Source organism: Salarias fasciatus, chromosome 20 (assembly GCF_902148845.1).
Source record: "Salarias fasciatus chromosome 20, fSalaFa1.1, whole genome shotgun sequence".
In the NCBI taxonomy this organism is placed as follows: domain Eukaryota; kingdom Metazoa; phylum Chordata; class Actinopteri; order Blenniiformes; family Blenniidae; genus Salarias; species Salarias fasciatus.
The window spans coordinates 11,521,894-11,538,597 of NC_043764.1; the positions used below are offsets into that span (position 1 = coordinate 11,521,894).

General features: G+C 42.8%; 1 protein-coding gene across 2 annotated transcripts in view; it reads right to left on the reverse strand.

Moving 5' to 3' along the window:
* Positions 1 to 4,508: 4,508 nt before the first annotated feature.
* hspg2 (heparan sulfate proteoglycan 2) overlaps positions 4,509 to 16,704 on the reverse strand; it is a 94,944-nt gene continuing 82,748 nt past the window's right edge. Inside the window, exons 58-85 of one of the 2 annotated variants that reach the window (XM_030117941.1) lie at positions 16,361 to 16,556; positions 15,773 to 15,952; positions 15,411 to 15,671; positions 15,149 to 15,311; positions 14,584 to 14,681; positions 13,929 to 14,195; positions 13,724 to 13,836; positions 13,340 to 13,487; positions 13,130 to 13,246; positions 12,942 to 12,959; positions 11,798 to 11,882; positions 11,560 to 11,704; positions 11,375 to 11,477; positions 11,166 to 11,275; positions 10,972 to 11,080; positions 10,099 to 10,197; positions 9,790 to 10,011; positions 9,418 to 9,662; positions 9,169 to 9,340; positions 8,494 to 8,616; positions 8,209 to 8,265; positions 6,751 to 6,826; positions 6,564 to 6,642; positions 6,195 to 6,242; positions 5,781 to 5,851; positions 5,597 to 5,680; positions 5,065 to 5,168; positions 4,509 to 4,966 (exon numbers count right to left, since the gene is read on the reverse strand). In XM_030117941.1, coding sequence (XP_029973801.1) covers positions 4,794 to 4,966; positions 5,065 to 5,168; positions 5,597 to 5,680; positions 5,781 to 5,851; positions 6,195 to 6,242; positions 6,564 to 6,642; positions 6,751 to 6,826; positions 8,209 to 8,265; positions 8,494 to 8,616; positions 9,169 to 9,340; positions 9,418 to 9,662; positions 9,790 to 10,011; positions 10,099 to 10,197; positions 10,972 to 11,080; positions 11,166 to 11,275; positions 11,375 to 11,477; positions 11,560 to 11,704; positions 11,798 to 11,882; positions 12,942 to 12,959; positions 13,130 to 13,246; positions 13,340 to 13,487; positions 13,724 to 13,836; positions 13,929 to 14,195; positions 14,584 to 14,681; positions 15,149 to 15,311; positions 15,411 to 15,671; positions 15,773 to 15,952; positions 16,361 to 16,556 — 3,666 coding nt within the window. In that variant the 3' untranslated portion in view covers positions 4,509 to 4,793. The remainder of the gene's footprint in view (positions 4,967 to 5,064; positions 5,169 to 5,596; positions 5,681 to 5,780; positions 5,852 to 6,194; positions 6,243 to 6,563; positions 6,643 to 6,750; positions 6,827 to 8,208; positions 8,266 to 8,493; positions 8,617 to 9,168; positions 9,341 to 9,417; positions 9,663 to 9,789; positions 10,012 to 10,098; positions 10,198 to 10,971; positions 11,081 to 11,165; positions 11,276 to 11,374; positions 11,478 to 11,559; positions 11,705 to 11,797; positions 11,883 to 12,941; positions 12,960 to 13,129; positions 13,247 to 13,339; positions 13,488 to 13,723; positions 13,837 to 13,928; positions 14,196 to 14,583; positions 14,682 to 15,148; positions 15,312 to 15,410; positions 15,672 to 15,772; positions 15,953 to 16,360; positions 16,557 to 16,704) is intronic. The other variant, XM_030117942.1, reaches the window with a different exon arrangement.

A 16,704-nucleotide genomic window follows, 5' to 3' on the forward strand; every position in this document is an offset into this window, starting at 1 on the left:
TGTTATCCTCATTTTAGGAATTGAGGATACAAGCTTTTAATCATGGTGTATGTTTAATTATGTACATTAATTGTGATTTTATTGTGTGTTGTTAACCACACAGACAGTTACAGTTGTGTGTGTGTGTGTGTGTGTGGAGGGGGGGGGGGCTACAGGAAAGAGAGAAAACACAGACAATAAGACAGACACAGGTTAGCAGTGTTGGGCAAATTATTTTTAATTAAAAAGGTAATATGTTACAGTTCGCACTGACAATCTTGTAAAAGTAACTAACTACTAGGCAAAGTAACTATTGTGTTACTTAAAAAAATGTGTTAAAATTGTCAAAGAGTTTGGATGCCCTCTTAATGGAACTTTAAGATGCATGTTTATTATTATTACACAGCTGTATGATTAATGAAATAACGGAAACTTGACAGAATAGGCTACAAACAGGAAACAGCATTAATCAAAATTATTCAAATGTTGCTGAAAATAATATGAGACATCAATCAATTTTCATTTGTAACTTTACGTAACATTTCTATATTCACTGACAAAGACGTATGTCAATAGATAACCCGGGCTCTCTATGTGTTTCTGCTCCGAATTTCATGTTATTGATTGCCTAATTCACTTAATGGCCCTGATGTACCTGTCTGTGTGTTTGGCTACAGGGAGGACACCAGCCTGGTCAAGGTTTCCCTTCTTTTTATTCAGAATTCAAAAACACAATCCACACTGTCTGGGGAGCCTCCTCGGCCTCCCTCCAGGCAGCCGCCAAAGCCCAGCATGCTTGGCAGCTCACAGACCATCCGGCTGCGCTCGGCCTGGGCATGAAAACTCCTGCGCCTTGTCCGTGGCTCCTCCTGTCTCTCTCTGGAGCGCCCCGGGAGAGGCAAGAGGGGGAGATGACTAACTACTTACACCTGAGAGCAATCATCCCCCCTCACTCTCCTCTCCCCAGCTTGCTGCTCCTCCCCTCTCCCTCCGCCATGCATGCTAGCTTGGCCACGCCTCGCCACCACAGTACTGTATGAGTGTTTTACCATGTTTTAACTTAACTTTTGCACTGTAGCTGTGGTACATATGTTCGTCATCCCCACTGGGAGGTTCTATTTTCTATAATAATATTCCTAAAATAACTGCAGGAAGGTACTCCTGGTTTCGCTGTCACGTCATGTGACACACTTGGCACCAATACAGTTCCTTTTTTCTGTATACAAACTTGATGCTCCATGGCTCAGCTGGACTCCAGAAAAGGAAAAACCAAGATGAAAGTGGTGAATAATAGTAATGGAACAGCTCCTATTGTCTCCTCCTATTGTCAGTAACACTAACAGCATTGTGAAGCTGGGAAAAGTAATGACATTACTTGTTACTAAAAATAGTAACACCATTTATTTTAATGCAGTCACTCCCATCGCTGTTTATGGACGATAGATAAAGCTTCACAGCTGAATTTAAATCAGATTGTTTCCTGTGACGCAGAATAGAAATTTCACCAATGTTTATCGGGTCACTGTGCAGACGTTTACAGATTACATGTAAATGAAACATATTGTTATTATTATTATATTATTTTTTGTGTGTGTTGGTGTGTGTGAAGTAAATGTTTGTAAAAGGAATGTATCTCATACAGCAGTGTTGTTTTTTTCCTTCTTAAAGATGTATTTCATATCAGGTATTCAGGTGTGACATGTCCTGGATCCTGTTTGTTTGTATTAGATGTCAAACTTACGATCACTCAGGCATGATTTATGACCAAAATCCCATCAAATGGAACCAGACTATTGTAAATACATAAATCTTTAAAGCTTTCTTTTTTGCTTTTGTGCAAAAGTATTTAATTTAGTAGTTTGACTTTTTAGAAAATATAAAAAAAAATTAAAACTTTCTTCAGTTAAAAAGAGTTCAGATATTTAAAACTAAATTAATGTTAATGTGACAGTTTGGCCTTTTGTCAAAAATGATTTTTGTGGAATATCCATAGAGAAATATGTTCATAGAGGTACCCGCTTCACATTTGACACTTTTATACTTTTAGTTCAATTTTGCCAGAATACCGTCTTTTCGATTTTCAGGAAAATTTGATAACTAAACAGTACATTCAGTAAGATGAGAAGAGAAAAGCCACGGAACAGGTTTATTTTACAAACCCACTTTGGGTGTAACCTCTCCGAGTGAACATGGACTCACGATGCCCCCCACCCTCTGCTCTCCCCGGGGACTCGCTTCAAGGTTCACCTGTACTATATAGTCCAATGACATGTAAAATTACTTTTTTGCAAAAAAAAAAAAAAAAAACACCCATAAATGTAGATGTGAAAAAAACACAAGAAATTACAAATAGCACATGAATTTTCTTTTTAATTAAGAAACACTGAGGGCAAAAATGGAGCATCTTTTTAATGCTAGAAATGAAACAGTCAGATCGTCCCGACACAGACGATTTTCATCCGGTACACTGTCACTCATAATTCTGTTCATGAACTTGGTTTTTTTCTGACATTCAGAAGGGAAACTGCAAAATTAAAAAACAAAAAAAACAAAAAAAAACATCATTCATAAAAGTACACCATTTGAAATTTGCAATGGTGTGAAATCAACCAAATAGCTGTATAAGTTTGGTGTACAGAGTAAAGATGAGAATCCCATTTTAAGAGAAAACACACAAACATGTATTTCTTTTGATGTGTTAACCTCTGAAACCACAGCTTGGCTCTCTCTCAGTCCACATGCTCCGGTACTAATCCTTCCTGTGTGTTCATGCATCGGGAGCTAAGACTTCTTTCCACTGAGCGAATAATAATAAGACCGGTCAGCATCAGACAAGTGTCCTCCTTCAATGGGACCTTGTTGAGGTGACGTGCGACGAACTTACCAGAAGGACCCTTTTCATACTCAAACATCAGAGGGGAAAAAACAACTGGGTTGTGGGAGGCAATACACAATAACCAAAGGGAAAATAAAAAGCAAGCTTCTGTGACGCTCTAAAACAGCAGATTTAAGCCTTAAACCAAAAAAACATAAATTAAAATTCTAAGTGAAAGGATAGTGCTCAATTTTGGGATATTAATACTAATATTTTAGGCTTATAAAAAAAAAAAAAAAAAATAACGCAAAGAGACCCCAAAATGATGGTTGTGATTTGGCGGTGTGTTTGGCTAAAACGTGGGCGAGCATGCTTCTGTTAGAGTTACAGTAGCGATCACAGCACCTGCAGGAGGCTCCCACTTCGCCCATACGTGACTAAACACTGATCCGACTGCTGGAGATGAGTCTCCCTCTGCAAAGTCAACGACCCACAGAGCCAGGCGGAGTTTTCCAGCTCAGGCTCGAGTCTCTGAAGCTACTAAAGCTGAAATGTAAGTGGAACCTTGTGACAGTTCTGGGTTGACTCTCCTGAGGATATGGATCATGTCTCACACACACACACACACACACACACACACACACACACACACACACACACACACACACACACACACATCCGACTAGCACTGTAACTTAATGTAGAGTAACCTCCGACATATATAACCTACAAATCTTAACTCAGCACACACACCCATTCTCAGTCTATATGAATATCTACCTGACTGGCAGATAGCTTTTCCACACATTTTCAACAGCCACACTAAAAAAAAAAAAAAAAAAAAAAAAAAAAACCACACTTTTTCATTGTTTTTTTGAGATCCACTCAATCAAATAAGGCCGTGGAGGCAACAAACCATGCCATATCATCATTAAATCAACCTCACTGCCATGCATATCAACAAGTGACAGCAGTGTATGATGTGTGGGAAAGCTTTCTTGAACAAAAAACAGAAAACAAAACTTCTACGTGTCACAGACGGTAAACCGAGCGGCTACGCTTTGTATCTTCATGTCTGACGTTAGCACCAGGGTTTCTTTTTTTATTGTTGTTTTTAATAATAAAAAAAAGAACAAATACAGACAGAGAAGACATGACTGTGACTCGCAAAACAAAACTGACGCAGTGAATGTAGCAGTACTTGTAACGTCTGCCGCGGTTTGTGTTCTACATCCTGAGTTGTGTACTGAAACTGCCCGTGACTGTGACCTTTTTGCACTCCTCTCCCAACAGTTTGAAGAAAAAAAGAAAAGCATGCTCGCAAAAAAAAAGAAAAAGTTCCTCTACAGAAGTGAAGAAAGAAGGCCTAAAAGTCTTCAAGTATTAATACAGTTAGGCCTATAAAAAGCCCCGGACACACAGTATTAGAACCCAGAATAAAATCTGGGGAAGTTGAAGAGCAGTTATGGTTAGTTTGCATGTTTCCCCCCACAAATATAATATATATATATATTCATATGTATATAAATAAAAATTCAGTGCTGTAAAAACATCTCCAACTCCATAGGATCTGACCCTCATCGAACGCCGAGTACGTTTCACCTTTGCTCCTCTCTGCTAAAACTACTGCTGGATGAATGTAAACTGAATCGGTTGTTCTGTGTTAATAGTCCTTCATTGAGAATACAACACTGAGGAAAAGAAGGTTTGTTAATATGGTTTAAAATTCTCCATCCTTTTTTTTTTTTTTTTTGGCTTAACTGCACACAGAGAGACGCATGATTTTCTGTCTTTTTTTTCCTTTTGTTTTTTTTTGTTGTTAGCAGCAAAGCACCAAGTTGGAGTCAGGCTCTGTGTGTGTGTGTGTGTGTGTGTGTGTGTGTGTGTGTGTGTGTGTGTGTGTGTGTGTGTGTGTGTGTGTGTGTGTGTGTGTGTGTGTGTGTGTGTGACATCCCTCCGTAGTCTCTCCCTGTGTACGTGTGTGTGTTCCTGCTGCAGTCTATGAGGAGCAGGGCTGCACGTTGACGCCGTGGGCGGCGTGCGCCTGCAGGTCGATGGCCTGGGACGGCTGCTGTCCCGGCCGAGCGTTCATCAGGGTCAGGTTCCTCACGCAGCCCGTCATTCCCGACGAAAACTTCCCCCCCGTCATGGCGGTCATGTGTGGGGCTCCACCTGTCATATGAGAGAGCATGAAGATAGAAGGTAATGTCCCTGACTTGGAGGTAAAAAAAACAAACAAACCAGAAGCCCAGAACAATCATCCTGCTCACCAAGGTATATACTCCCTTTGGTGTTGACCATGAGGCTTCTGCCTCTCGACTGGCCGTGTATTGTGGCTCCTCCATCAACCTGGATGTATCCATCTTTTCCAGTTCTGCAAGAAAAGTAACAAACATTTATTCCAAAGGCCAATGTACCACGATACACTCACATCACTGTCAGACACACTGATAAAACACAAGGCAAAGTTATTTACATCGTGCCATTGGGACACAAGACAATTCACAACGCTTTACAAAGAAGCCAAGGAAATACAGAGTGACCCGACCTTGTGACTGGACTGATCTACTAAAGGTTTGCATGTGTAAAAACAGGCAGGATGATCTGCACAGAACTGCTGCACAGTTTCAATGTCAACTGAACAATTTTCTGTGTTCTCTCTCAAACCTCGACTCTGTTGACTGATCATCTCTAATCCCGTGTCGCTGTTTTCTTCAATTTATTAAAGGCGTGTTGACGAATCTCTTGTCAAAAGCATGCACATAGTAAATAATATAAACAAAAAGACAAACATATTTTTACCTCACTGCAGTGATTTTATGCCATCGTCCATCATTGATGGGCGTTGGGGAAGAGATCTCTGCCTCTCCGCTTCCCAGCTGGTAACTGCATGAAAAAAACAACAATAATAATAATGATGACAACATTATTCATAACCGTTAATACTAAAAAAGGAGCAAAAACAAAGGAATCATAACACTGTCACCTGAAAACAATATGTCCATTGTGCAGCCCGAGGCTTATGAAGTCTTTTCCTTTGCCGTGTTCACCCAGTTCCTGCAATTAAATGTGTTAAGTTGGCTGAGGAGGAGGATCTTTTGTGACACAATCAACTACTAACTATTGATCAGATGTCCTGAGGCAAATTTCCCAGCCAACTGCTTTAAAACTGAAAATGAAGCAGTGCAATGAGCTCATTCCCAAAAAAATCTGAAATCAAATCCATCATGCAAAATACTGACAAAAATGACTCCATGCACATTAGTGCAGTGCAAACACTGATACTTATAAATCATTTCCAGTCCCGTGGTTTTCCAGATGCCTCTTTAAAAAATGATTTTCTTTTCACGTGGAAAACGCCACGGCAAAATAAATGAGTGTCTTGTGCTTGAGTGGATACCTTTTTACTAGCATGCACCTTTCGCAAATTGCGTGCGCCAGTGGTCTCCTGAGGAAAATGGATGGGGTGAGTTAGAGAAGCAACATGCATTTATTTAGTGGTGTCAGGCGGTGCCAGGTCTGCAGCACAAACATCACATTATGGCGAGGAACACAACGGAAACAGGTGGAGAAAAAGAAACATTTAGTATTGTGACGGTTATGCAATGTGGTAGACGTGTGAGTTTGTAACTGGAGTTAAGAGAACGTGAGTTGAGTTTTCACAGAGGAGGCAGTGATGATGACGAAAGTGCAGGAGCCGAGATGAAGAGGTGAAATGGAGAAGTGAGAGCATCAGGCATGGTTCAGTCCAGCAGGAGCTTCGACTCACCACCCCCTCCCACAGGATCAGACCCTCAGCGGAGCTGGTGCTGATTTCCATTTCAATGGTTTCTGATGAGTCATGGGTACTAAAATACACCAAAGACAACAACAAAATCTTCATTTTTGTTTCTCTGTCACTATCAGTTCATGGTAAACCAACTGCGTCAGTGAAACAGTGCAAGAAATATGGTTACCTTCGAGGGAAAATGGATTTTGGAAGGGCAATGTATCCGTCATCATGGAAATGAGCCGCATACTGAAAGGGTGAGTCTAAAAGAAACACAGCAAAATAAAAGTATAGAAAAGACTAAATGAACACAAATGCAGTTATGATGCCCTCCAGTGGCAAAATGACAGAATCACCCCTGGCAAGAGGTTTTCATTAAATATGAAAAGAAAAAGGATTATTATTAACATCAGCCACGTCAGTGTTTCCCTTTTTTCTTGTTAGTTTCATTAAAACAAGACTGTGTGGCATCTAACAGTTCATTGATACTGACTGTCCAGCATACATTATATATGTTTCCCTGAATGAATCTGATGACTTTAAATCATTTGATCATCAACATTCTTTTGTACAACCATATGATGAACCTTTATTTGAATCAGGTTTGTACAAAAGCTTAACAATTTTATAGATTACACTGTGTATGTGGAGCCTCTTTTAAAAAGCATACACTACTTTAAACTGTGTGCAAGTTGATCATTTTTACACCCTGTTGTCTGGTTTTACTGTAGAGACCTGATTTTTCACATCTCTCTTCTAAAGCATCTTCGGTTGGACATAAATATCGAAATATTAGCCACAAAAAATTACATCATAACAAATTGAATGCAACAGCAATTCTTGATTAAACTTAAATTGACAATTTATCTTTTATTGCTATGAAATAAAATTAAAAAATCAGCTGATTTTCCTCTTTAAAAGTTGCATAAATCCACTCATGTTTGAATAAAATCCTAAATGTTGGAACGTGTTGCAATAATGTTACAATTTCTGAATAAAACTCAAATTTAAACCAAATCCCAAAAAAACTTTCTGACTGAACTCACCGCACTCATAACCACATGCATGTACACCCGGAGAGAGAATACGCTCGAAATCCTCGAAAACCCAACAACCACGAGACTGTAGTTGAAGCAGACACCTGAAGTTGTTAGTCACAACGTAAATGTGCAATGAGGTGACGGTTTCAGAGAGGAAGTGTTTTGACGGTTTGGCCAGTTCGAACATATCAGGCAGGTTTGATGTTCACAGAAACAAGGCTGCACGTTGTGAGTATCCGTCTTGCAGGCATTGGCGAAAGGACAAAAGGAGAAAAGACAACAAGGGGAATTCCACATTGATCTGATTTCCCAAGTAAGTGCATAAAAATTGTGGCAAATTTATGAACATCCCGGCTGCAGAGTTCCACCTTTTAGTCTGGATGCGGAATTCCCCTCTCCCAACTTCCCAATGGGGACAAGAGTCTCAGCTGCTGGATGAGTACGGATGCATGTTGGCTTTCTTTGTGTTTGCGCGTATATATGTGTTAGGCAGTCGACGGTTCCTGGTAGAGTTTGGAAGGGAGACGGGGAGGGGGCCCTCAAACCCAGACGGGGCCCTGTTAGTCACGGTCATGTCAGGCGAATTGAATGTTAATATACTGTACCATTTGCCTCGCCAGCTTCCAAATTCCAGGGGGCCTCGGGGAAGCCGGAGACCTGGCCTGTGTGTGCAGGATATAGCCATGAGAGTGCAAGGGTGAGACATGTGCAATCATTTAGGGGTCAGCCCTCCCAGCAGGCACTGCAGTGCTGGGGAGACTGATGTTCATATGGTGGGGAATGTGAGTCATGGGAGCAGTCTGTTTCCCATGGATGCATTCATTCACATCTGTATTGTGAACAGATATATGTTCCACCCAATAGAGTTTGTTTTATCGGTGGATACTTACTCTCCTCGCAGTTGAGGCCCGTGTGCCCGGGCGCGCACGCACACTGGCCGTCCACACAGCTGCCGCCGTTCTGGCACTGGAGGTCGCTCTGGCACACGTCTTTCACCACCTCGCAGCGCTCACCTGCCGGGGTGAAAGCAGCCACCAGTCAGAGCAGGTTTACACACCTTTACTCCTCCGATTTTAACCAATTTGAATGGGAAAAGGCCAATTTATTCCAAATTGAAAAAAAGAATTTGCTAGATTTTGTATGAGAATGCATTCACAAGTTGTATTTTCTGAATCAGAAGAAAGACATTAGCATCAATTAAAAAAAAAATGAATATCACAGGTGGTAAAGTACCCGAAAAAAAGACTTCTAAAAATCAAAAAATAACAATTTAACTTCCTCCCGAAAGAAAGAATGAGAAAATACAGGTTCTGAAAGGTACGTGAGTCACCGCCTTCCCTTTTTTTTAGTGGCCATAGCAATACCAGTCGTTATTGTAATACTACTTCAGCTTAAAAAAGTCACGACACAGTATGATTGTTAGATTGTTACTTGCAACCTTCTGAGGGATAATATTCATCGCAGACAAGCACAGTTGGAACATTTTGTTGTTATTTGAGGGGCAGAAAAATTGGCTGTAATGAAATCCTTGCTTTGATTTTTTTTCTTTGTTTGTAATCACTAACCTTCAAATCCGTCCTTACAGAGGCACTGGTACTCGTACTCAACATTGGACATGCAGTGGCCGCCGTTGAGGCAGGGCCGGCGGTCACAGGGGCTGTTGTCCACACATTTGGCGATAGACTTGCTTTCTGTGAAGCTGTAGGAAAGATCCACCTTCTTGTTGTTGATGGAGACCTGGAGAGGCAAAATAAAAAACAAGTTAATCCTCCAAATGCTGAGAGTTATTTTCTTCTGGGACGGACAGATCTCACCTCTCCGATGCAGCCTTCGAACATCTCGCTGACGTTGGCAGGTTTGGGCAGGATGTCCATGTTGGGGACGCCTCCCAGGTACATGGGGGTGTGAATGTTGAGGCCCTGGGCTTTTCCTGGAGACGTCTTCCTCTTCACGGTGCCGTGGTCCACCCTCAGGTGCCCGGCCTTCTTGTTCCGCTCTGCTACAACTCTGTGCCACTGACCCAGAGAGACCGGCTCCGGACTGACCAGGATGGCCTGGCCTGAAAATGAAGACACAAACATTTTTAAACTTTGAATAGTGTCCCCAAGATGAAATTAAATAATATCCAATGACTGATTTACAGAGTGGTTGTCTGAAAAAAGCTAATTGTCTACTGCCTCTTTCACCTGTGCCCAGCTCGTATCTGAACTCCACGTGTCCGTCCACCATAGAAATGGCGACGAAGTCCTCCACCTTCATTTTTTTCCCACCACAGAAGAACATGAGGCCGTCCCTCTCCAGAGGTTTGAACTCCAGCTCGACGCGCAGGTCGTCGTGGATGTTGGTCAGCGGCGGATAGGCGATGTATGACTCGTCGCCGTCGAACAAAGGAGTGGTCACCAGTTCCCCTGATCAAACACACAGGTTTAAAACAACAAATCCACCACCACATTTGTTTATCATTAAACGCGATTAAAGGCGTCTTTCTGTCTTACCTTCCATGCATTTATTTCCAAACTTGCCAAGATGGCAACGGCAGTCGTAGCCAAGTCCATTCGGCCGGTTGATGCAAGTAGCGTCTGGTCCACAGGCCTCTGGAGGAGTCAAGATCACAAATGATTGGAATTTCAGATTATTCTTGTTTATTTCTGAGTAGAATCATCCCAATTAAAGGCAAACATGATATATATTTATGTAAAGTATTCAAATATAGAACCTGAAATAAAAGCATGTAATAATTCACAGGTCAAGCCCACATATTGCCCACTGAAGCTTTGGTTGCGTTGGCGGAGTGGGACGTCTTCCTTTCTGGTTCAGTCTCATATCTTGCCGTTTCATGTGTCCAATTTTCTTTGGGTGATCCACTGAACCTTGCTTCTGACTGTGTGCTCGTGCGTTGCATGGCAGCCATCACAATTAGTGTATGAGTTTCTGAATGTGCCTGATCGTGTGAAGCATACCGATGCTGGAGAAGTAGTAAAATATGCAACGTCTTGCTATCTAATCTCATAACTCATACTGGACGCGACGTTCCCAATAGCTCGCTCTGCGGCCGGCGTTCACGCTCTCAACGTCTGCCCGCTCTAACAGATTCAATTTTCAATGTGTCACTGTGAGGCTCTGCTGAAAGCATCACAATCAGGTGTGTTGAAGCAGAAACGATCTAAAGCCATGCAGGGCTGCGTCCCTCCAGGAGCAGCAGTGTCTCCTCTTACTGTGTCGTCAAGTCAGTCCTAAATCTACACACTGGTAGTTGGACAGATCAAACACAAAGCCGGAACATACTGTACCATTAATAGTGCATATGGAAAGCTTTAAAAGAAGCATTCAGCCATTTTAAATCACACCCGGCATTGATTCGTGTGTACCAGAGTGACAGTGCAGAGACGAGTGGTGCTGGCAGTTGCTTCCTGTGAATCCTCGGGGGCAGCTGCACTTATACAAGCTGGCATCGGAATCCTCGCATCGCCCTCCATTCTAAACAAGGGAAGGAAACATTACGCTGAATAAAATAGAATAAAACATGGAGAAGTGCCATTAAAAATACTGAGATTTGACCGACTTGACAGGGGTGGTCCTTGCAGGTGGGACAGTTGGTGACGCCAGTCGAGATGCGGTCCAGGTCTTTAAAGATAACTTCATCGCCCTGGATGATGAGCTGTCGAATGCAGCCTGCACAGTCCCAAAATTCAGTCAGATCAATGTTTACCACATAGAAAAACTGTCTTCTTATTCATTATTGCTCTGATGAGGCAAACATGGATGTCTTACCGACAAAACCCGTCTTAATCCCAGCAGTTTTAGCGAGGAGGGTGTAGTTGGGGTATCCGCCGACATGCAGCTCCTCATTCAGGTCCAGACCCTGGAACTTGCCCTGAACGGCAGAAAAAAGAATAATCGTATGAATTTACTCAGAAAAAGAAAAGCTAACATTGGATTTGTTGTGAGATCGACACCTGTGAGCTGCCATTGATGGGCTCCTCTCCGTCGACGATGATGTATCCCAGGGTGTTGTTGCGATACAGCTCGACCGTGTGAAACTCCCCCAGTTTGATGGCGTTGCGGTCGCGGATTGTCGCCATGCCAGAACCCACATCAAACCTAAACAGCAACAGTAGGAAAAAAAAAAAAGGGGCCTTTATTTGCTGAGGCTATTTCAGCAGAACAATTTCAGAGTTTTTGCTTTAAACTGACCTGAACTCCAAGCGGCCACCCACAAGTCCCAGAGAGATGAAATCAGCTCCGGTGCTCCTCCTCTGCCCGTTGTAAAGGATCATGCCTACATCGCCAAAAGAAAGGTGAATTAGGAGAAACACAAAATATATCCTATCTGCATATCACACTTCAAGTCAATGACTCAACACTGACTTGTTAAAGTATTAAAATATCACAATATTTAAGATCACCTGAAGCCAGTTAGGATGGAATTTGCTGAAAGTAGCATTTATACATAAAATGAACTCAGAAAGCCGGATGGTAAAGCAGCATGCCATGGTGACGCGCATTTTTAGCCAACCAAAGCCGTATCGTAAATTTGGAAGCAAATTGCAACCAGTAACATAAATAACTGCTGATCATCCTTCTTCTGTTTGCACATGCTGTAAATATGCATGCTTTCATGAGCAGCTCAGGCTCACAGTAAAAAGGGAACATGCCCTCCTGAATCTCTGCTGTCAAAATTGAGAGAATTGACTGAAATAAATGTGTTGAATTAAATGAATATCCTGCAATTTTTTTTAATCTGTCATTTAGACAAAAAAAAAAAAAAAAAAGAAAGCCAAGTATCTTCATCAGAAGCTTTTGCGGTTTATTTGTGGTTTGTTTGAAGCCGGATGGGTGAGCGAAGACACACGCAGGTAAACTCCGATCAAATAAATGTGGCATTTGATGGATGACGGCCAGTTATTTTCTCTGTAATTATCAAATCATTTTTCAATCTGGTTTGATCTTGCTGTCATGCCGGCACACATCCTGCATCAACAACAAAAGAAACCACAAATACCTGCAAAAGCACCGACTTGACTTGACACGAGCATTTATTCAACTCTAGTTAAAAGTCTGTAAGTCAACTGAAGCTGATGTAGTAGATCGGGAGCTAATGGTAGATTTCCAACTGCGACGAGCTTATATTGATCAATCTGACGCCACCAATAAGTGGCTGTAAAAACAGACTGAAAACTCTGTGGAAAACATTGGACATGCATCTTGCATCTTTCACAGCCTGCAAATCAGCTCTGAGCTGGATTGGATGCATTATGGAGGGAGCTGGACGCAGCCAGAAAGCAGCACTGCCAATGTCAGGCTTGAGTGCATGAGGTTCTCAAACACTCCGACTCACCGGCGTACAATATGAGACCTTCCCACCACAAAAGTGAGATACGGGAGAGAAGGAAGGGGCAGAAAAGGCAGTAAAATTAAACATAAAACTGTAAGAAAGTACACAACAAATCACGAAAAGCAGAAAACATAAACACGTGGAAATATATTACTAAACTATATTGGTTTACAGTAGGTCTGGATCCTTACCATCAACATTATCAGGTCTGAAGTTGATCTTAATGCTGAAAGCCTTGTAGGCGTTCTTGATGGTGGGCAGGGTGAGATATGACAGCGGCTCCTGGGCGAAGTATGGCATCACTCTCTCTGGAAAAAGACATGGAAGATAAACACATTTATGTTTTTTTTTTTTTCTTCACCAAAACTTTTAAGCATTCGCACATGTCACTCCACACCAACCGTGAACTTGAAGTGTAGTGAAGGCTTCCACTTTGCCCTGTTTGTTGGTGGCGGTGCACACATAAGTGCCGGAGTCATCGTGGGTGACGCGAGGAACCGTCAGCACGTTGACCTCCTGGAAACATTTAGGAGGAAGCTCCCCATCCAGCTGGAAACAGATACAGCGCGTCAAACACATGCAACACGACATTTATGACTGATAGCGTCTGTTCGTTACAGATGAATGAAAATGATCTTGTTCTGTGAAAAGATCTGTAAAGCAGAGATAAATGACAACTTGGTTTTAGATGCCGACACTGAAATTTCCTATGTAGAGAGATTATGATGGGGAAAAAAAAAGTTTCTAACTTTTAGAATAAGTGCTTGGTGTAAATTTTGGTTTACCTTTGACCATTTGATCTCAGGTACAGGATAACCTGAAGCCACGCAGGGCAGCACTGCATCAGACCCCACAGTCACCTCCTTAGATTCTGGCAGAGCAGCAATTTGAGGAAGAGCTGAGCAAACAGGAAAATAATTTGAATGAAAAACACGAGACAAATAACAATATGCACCAATATTTTTGCAACTGCATGCACGAGACACTCACACTGCACGTTCAGGACCACCTGCGACTGCACCGAGCCCACGTCATTGGTGGCCGTGCAGCGGTACTGGCCGGCGTCGGCCTCCGTCACCTGGTCGATCCTCAGCATGCCGCCTTTCACCATGATGTGGGCCGGCAGAGAGCCACCAACTTTACTCCACCTGACCGTGGGCTCCGGGTCACCGACTGCCTGGCATTCGAACTCCACGGAGTTCCCGATCATCACAGTCTGCACCGAGGTGCGCACGTTGATCATCACTTTCGGCAGGGCTGCAGGAAAGAATGGAGAACGAAGGGGAAGCGAGTTATGAGAGGTTAAGACACAGCAGTGTACATATCCGTGCAATTTGTGACAAAACCAAATCTTTTAGAAGGATGGAGGGATGTGTTATTTAAAAAAACACAGTAAAATCAAACTGAATTTATCATATTGGTGCGAGATATGAATATGAGTTTCACTCCTAAGGCATAGGAGGAGACAGTTTTGCTTTACTTGGATTTTAAAAGTTTTATTTGATATGTTTTCTCCAGTTTGCTGGTCAAGTAGTTTTAATGTCTGTGCAGGGGAGATAAATGTCCCTCCTTCACTGCTATAAAAATAAATAAGCAGGGGGGGGCAAATGGCACCCTGTGTGCGTATGAAGAGGGTGTATCAGACCTTGGATGGTCAGTCGAGCAGTGTCCTGCGCTTGACCATAAACACTGCTGGCTCTGCAGATATAAACGCCTTCATTGTTCTGTTCAAGATTCTCAATCCTAGAAGGAAGCAGATAAAACACACACAAGAAAACAGTTTCAACGTCATTAATGTGACAACATTTCAGAGACGGGAGTCCTCATATTTTATTCCTGAAGCTCCGGTCTTACAAACGCGCCAGTGAGTCACAGGATTGCACTGGAGGACATTTTATTTCATCACAATAAACACGAGCAGTTTATTTTGAGGTGGTTCAACATATACCTCCATCCTGAGGCCAGAAATACACACAAGTACACACAGTCCCCGCCTGAAAATAGTCCCTTTAAAAAGCCTATTTTTAAAAATTTAAACTCTAGTACACAGATCTAAAAAATAATTTACACGCTGTTTGTGATATAAATGTTCTTAAGATGATTAAAAAAAAACACCACAATAGCTATGAATGGGACTGAAATCTGAAATAACTCAAACATTTTAACATATTTTTATCATCACATGTTTGTATCTGATCCTGATCACACACCTGAGCACGCCGTCCTTGACGTGGTGGTTTGGAGGGAGCGCTCCTCCTTCCTTCAGCCACTCAATCTTTGTTTCTACCCCACCTGCTGCCGAACAGGTGAACTCCACCGCGCTGCCCTGGGCCTTTACCTCCACTTGGGGTGAAACACGTACTGCCAGAGGAGCTACGACATGGAAGGAAAGGAAACATTATATTAAACTTTATTCTGTTTTTTAAGGGTAAAACCACATTCACTGTCATATTCAAAAGCGGCATAACTTACATCTGACTGTGACTTTCGCCACTACCTCACTGTTTCCAACCTTGTTGCTGGCCACACATTTGTAGGTCCCAGCGTCCTCGGCGGTAGCCAGGTTGATCTGGAGGTCCCCTCCGTTGATCTCAGCCCTCGGAGGCAGGGATCCGTCCAGCTTGCTCCAGGCGTAGGTCAGAGGAGGCGTCCCGTGCGCCAGGCACTGCAGCCGGATCACCTCTCCGACCCGCACGGCCACGTCATCCGGCAGAGACGTGGCGTAAGGAAGAGCTGGTGGCAGGAGGGAAGCGGTGTGTTAACATGCAGGTGGGGGGGGGGGGGGAAGTACTGAACACCAGAGCATTGAAAGGATCCGACACTGAAAGACTCACTCTCCACATCCAGCATGACGGTGACGTCGCTGACGCCCATGTTGTTGGAGGCGCTGCAGATGTATTCCCCGGAGTCCTGGCGGCCCACGCTGGGCAGCACCAGGCTGTTGTCCACTATTTTATGTCTCCAGGGCAAAGGAGAACGCAGCTTGGACCATCTGATTGTTGGGGGCGGGAAACCTACAAAAACACATTATTTTTATTGCTCATTTCAATTTTAAATGTTAATTTGGACCCTTTCTTAATAATCATGTCAGTGAAAACGAGATTTGACATGTGTGCTTCTGATAATCCTAACTTCTAGACTGTTTATGATATGTGAATTATTTAAAAACCACCAGAATGTGAAATAATACAGCTTTGTGCACACATAATATAGTTATTCTATAGTTAAAATGTACAACAGGAAAAAAGGGAAAAGCGACTCACTCACTGCACATTTTTTTGACAATTCAACAGCCATAAAATCCAAATAAATCTTGTCAATTTTGCATTAAAGTGGTTGAAGAAGCACTGTCACACTGTCTGAGTCTTTAATAAAAACAGTCACGCTATCTGTTTAAAGTCAAATCCTTCAGCAGACTTTACCGTGAGCGTCACAGCGCAGCGTCGCCGTCTGCCCCTCCACCACAATCATCATGGGCTCGAGAACAGAGGCCCGGGGCACCGAGGGCAGCTGTGCTCCTCCGTCAACAAACACCTCCACCCTGGTCTCGGTAGTACCCTCGATGTTGCGAGCTGAACACACATATGTGCCGCTGTCTTCTGGACGGGCCACGAGGATCTGGAGACAAGAAGACAGCAGCAGGAGGAGGAGGAGTTCAGGACAGTCATGTTTAAATTACATTTAGAAAAGGTGCAATTTTGAAGTTACAAGTTTCACTAAAGTCTAACTTGAAACGGTTCATGGACCCTCAGAGCGATCAGCAGCG